Consider the following 2,936-nt stretch of genomic DNA (forward strand, 5'->3'; position numbering starts at 1 on the left):
AAAGAAAGAAAGAAAGAAAGAAAGAAAGAAAGAAAGAAAGAAAGAAAAATGAAAGAGAAAGAGGAGAGGAAAGGAAAGGAAAGGAAAGGAGAGGAAAGGGAAAGGAAAGGGAGAAAGAAGAAAAGAGAAGAAAGAAAAGCAAAGAAAGGCAGAATGAAGAGGTGCCCAAAGGAGGAGAGGGGGAAACAGAGAGAGGGAGAGATGGAGATGGAAAAAGAGAGAGAGAAAGGGTGAACTAATTGCTGGACTACTTGGAATTAGACATAGTTTAATTAATGTACACTTGAAAATAGCCTTAGGGAGAAACTCAGCAGCAAGTCAAGCCTCTCCTTCCTTTACCTCATCTTCCTGTCGTCAAAATGCCACATGGGCCAGGTCCCCATTACCTCTAACAATTTGCATTACTGTTTTCCCTAGGATTTTCAAGTTGTTCCTTTAATGCCACAATGCTCTTTTCTCTCCCTCCATCTCTCTGTGTTGGGCTACACGGGGCTGGACAGGCTCATTCTAGACAAAAGATCACTCAACTGAACACAGGAATGCTGAGCTAATCTTGGGGGCCTGTCTCTAATCCTGGCAGCTTTTCTAATAGAACCCTCCATCAGGACTGACCTTTTGGTTCTCTGTTTTCTTAATGCTTTAATGTTCTTTCTTCACTCTGTGACTCAAACAAAACAAACAAGCAAAGGGGAAAGAAAGGGGGGAGCTAATCAAGAAACAGACTCTTAACTATAGAGAACAAACTACTGGTTACCAAAGGGGAGGTGGGTGGGGGATGGGTTAAATAGGTGATGGGGACTAAGGAGTGTACTTGCGATGAGCACCACGTGTTGTATGGAAGTGTTGAATCACTATATTGTACACCTGAAACTAATATTATACTGTATGTTAACTAACAGGATTTGAATAAAAACTTAAAAAAAATAGATTCCATATAGAGATTTTCTCACCTTCAGTAGGTATAGGCCTTTCTCTTCAGGGAGGGAAAATGGAGAGAGTGTTAAAAGCCCCAAAGTGTTCCAGATAGTACAAGTACAATTTACATTATTATTTAATCATTATTACTGTATCCTAGCATGCCAGAGGTGGGAAAATTGAGGCCCAGAAAGGTAGGGACTCACCTGAAGTCCTGAGAGCCAGTACTAAACCCTAAGATTCCTAATTCCCCAGCCTGGCAATAATGTCCAGCTTATCATCACCATACCATTCCAGGGACAATATGATTCCACTATATATTGGCATTTGTGGTAATAAGACTGCTTTATTTTCATACCTCAGTTGTGGTATCATAGAAAGCAAACTGATTTTAAATTAGATGACCTGGATTCAAATCCTTCCTCTTGCCTGTAATAGCTATGTGACCTTTCAACAAATCACTTTTACCTACCTGAGCCTCAGTTTTCTAATCCAAAAATGGGAATATTTATCTCACAGGATTGTTTTGAAGTTCAAACAAAATGATGGATTTGAGCGCCTAGCAAAGAGCTTGGAATACAATAGATCAAATGTGTTATAGATTCATACATCCATAAAGACTTTTAGAAACCAACTTTTTTCAACCCCTTGGTGTGACATACAGAAAACTGAGGCCAGAGAGGTAAAGGTATTTGCTCAAAGTCAGGCAGCCAGTTGCTGGCAAAGCCAGAATATGAACCCATGTTTTCTAAAATATTTCTGCTATTTAGACACTAAGCATGAGAAATAATTTTGATTTTAAGCTGATAGTTTGGTTCAGCTATCATTTATTGGCTTATTCTATGCCAATTTGGATCTCAAAACATGAAACCAAGTGGTTGTTTTTAAGTGTTTGAGGATCCCATTTATGTAGCCTTCAGATCCATCACCTCAATAAACTCAATTTGTGACCCAGAAAATGAGCACATTATTTCAACAAGAAAATTAACTACTCTATACAACTCCATGACTATCCTTGAAGTGGTCAAGCCAGTGTGGTCCTGGTCATTTTGGCGAGAGGAATGAAAGGGGCTTATTGTTCACTTTAACTTCCCTGCCCACCCAGCCAATCTTCCTCCAACCTCTCTGACACTGACTTTCCCAGTGGCCTAGGACTCCTTTAAACCCAGCCAAATAAAGGTTTTTGCAAAGAAAGGAAGGTGAGGTAGGGTTTGGAAAGAGAGGAAACAAAGCTTACCTTTGCTAGGGTAAACCCTTCCATATTTATCCAGCGGCCCAATGATGCTGAACTGCAGACCGCAGCGTGAGTCGGTCAGCCCTGTTCAGTTAGTAAGTATCCCGAGTTACAGAGCCCTTCTCATAAATAAGCCCAAGGTTCCAATTTGGCTGGTGTTACCAGAGTGGAGTGAATAGAAGAGAGGGCAATGCTGGGAGCCTTTTTTTCCTAAAACTAAACTTTTGGAATGTCTTGTTTGGCCTGGTTTGGTACAAAACCCGGGATGGTTCTTTGACCATATCCGGGTGTTTTTCAAATCCCGGTTAGGATTTCAGGAGGAATTACGGGGAGGGGGGGGGGTGAGCTGCGTTTTTGTTATCAAAGCTTGATAGTTGGTCTTTGCTGAAAGGGGGAGGGGAATGCATTGTCAGAGTGGCCAGTCAAATCTCACAGACAGATTCCAGCAGCCCTATTTAAGAAATGGGGCCCTTTGCAAGAGTTATTAGATGTGGGAAGGGCCCCCCCCCCCCCACCAACTTTTTTCCTTCTTGCTGTGAAGCACAGTTATCAGCCCTGCCTGTTATTCTAAGGCCATGGTTGCTTGGTAATAGAGAAAAAATGAAACTGGTAATAAAATGAAGAGCTTTCTACATGTCAGGCCCTATGCTAACCACTTTACATGCATTCTTTAAGTCTCATGATCATCTTGTGAAACAGCTACTCTAATTCTTCTTATTTTACAGCTGAAGAAAACCAGGCTCTGAGAGAGAAGGTAACTTGTTGAAGGACACACTGTTAGGAACTA

The 2,936-nt window shown here is 41.3% G+C and overlaps 1 protein-coding gene across 3 annotated transcripts in view; it reads right to left on the minus strand.

Annotated features, from left to right (window-relative positions):
* The window catches only part of HEPH (hephaestin), an 88,990-nt gene extending 86,685 nt beyond the window's left edge, over window positions 1–2,305 (minus strand). For all 3 annotated transcript variants that reach the window (XM_032393857.1, XM_032393858.1, XM_032393856.1), the window contains exon 1: window positions 2,153–2,305. In XM_032393857.1, the coding sequence (XP_032249748.1) occupies window positions 2,153–2,176 (24 nt within the window). In that variant the 5' untranslated portion in view covers window positions 2,177–2,305. The remainder of the gene's footprint in view (window positions 1–2,152) is intronic.
* Window positions 2,306–2,936: the final 631 nt, after the last annotated feature.

This window comes from Phoca vitulina, unplaced genomic scaffold, assembly GCF_004348235.1.
Source record: "Phoca vitulina isolate PV1807 unplaced genomic scaffold, GSC_HSeal_1.0 scaffold77, whole genome shotgun sequence".
NCBI lineage: Eukaryota > Metazoa > Chordata > Mammalia > Carnivora > Phocidae > Phoca > Phoca vitulina.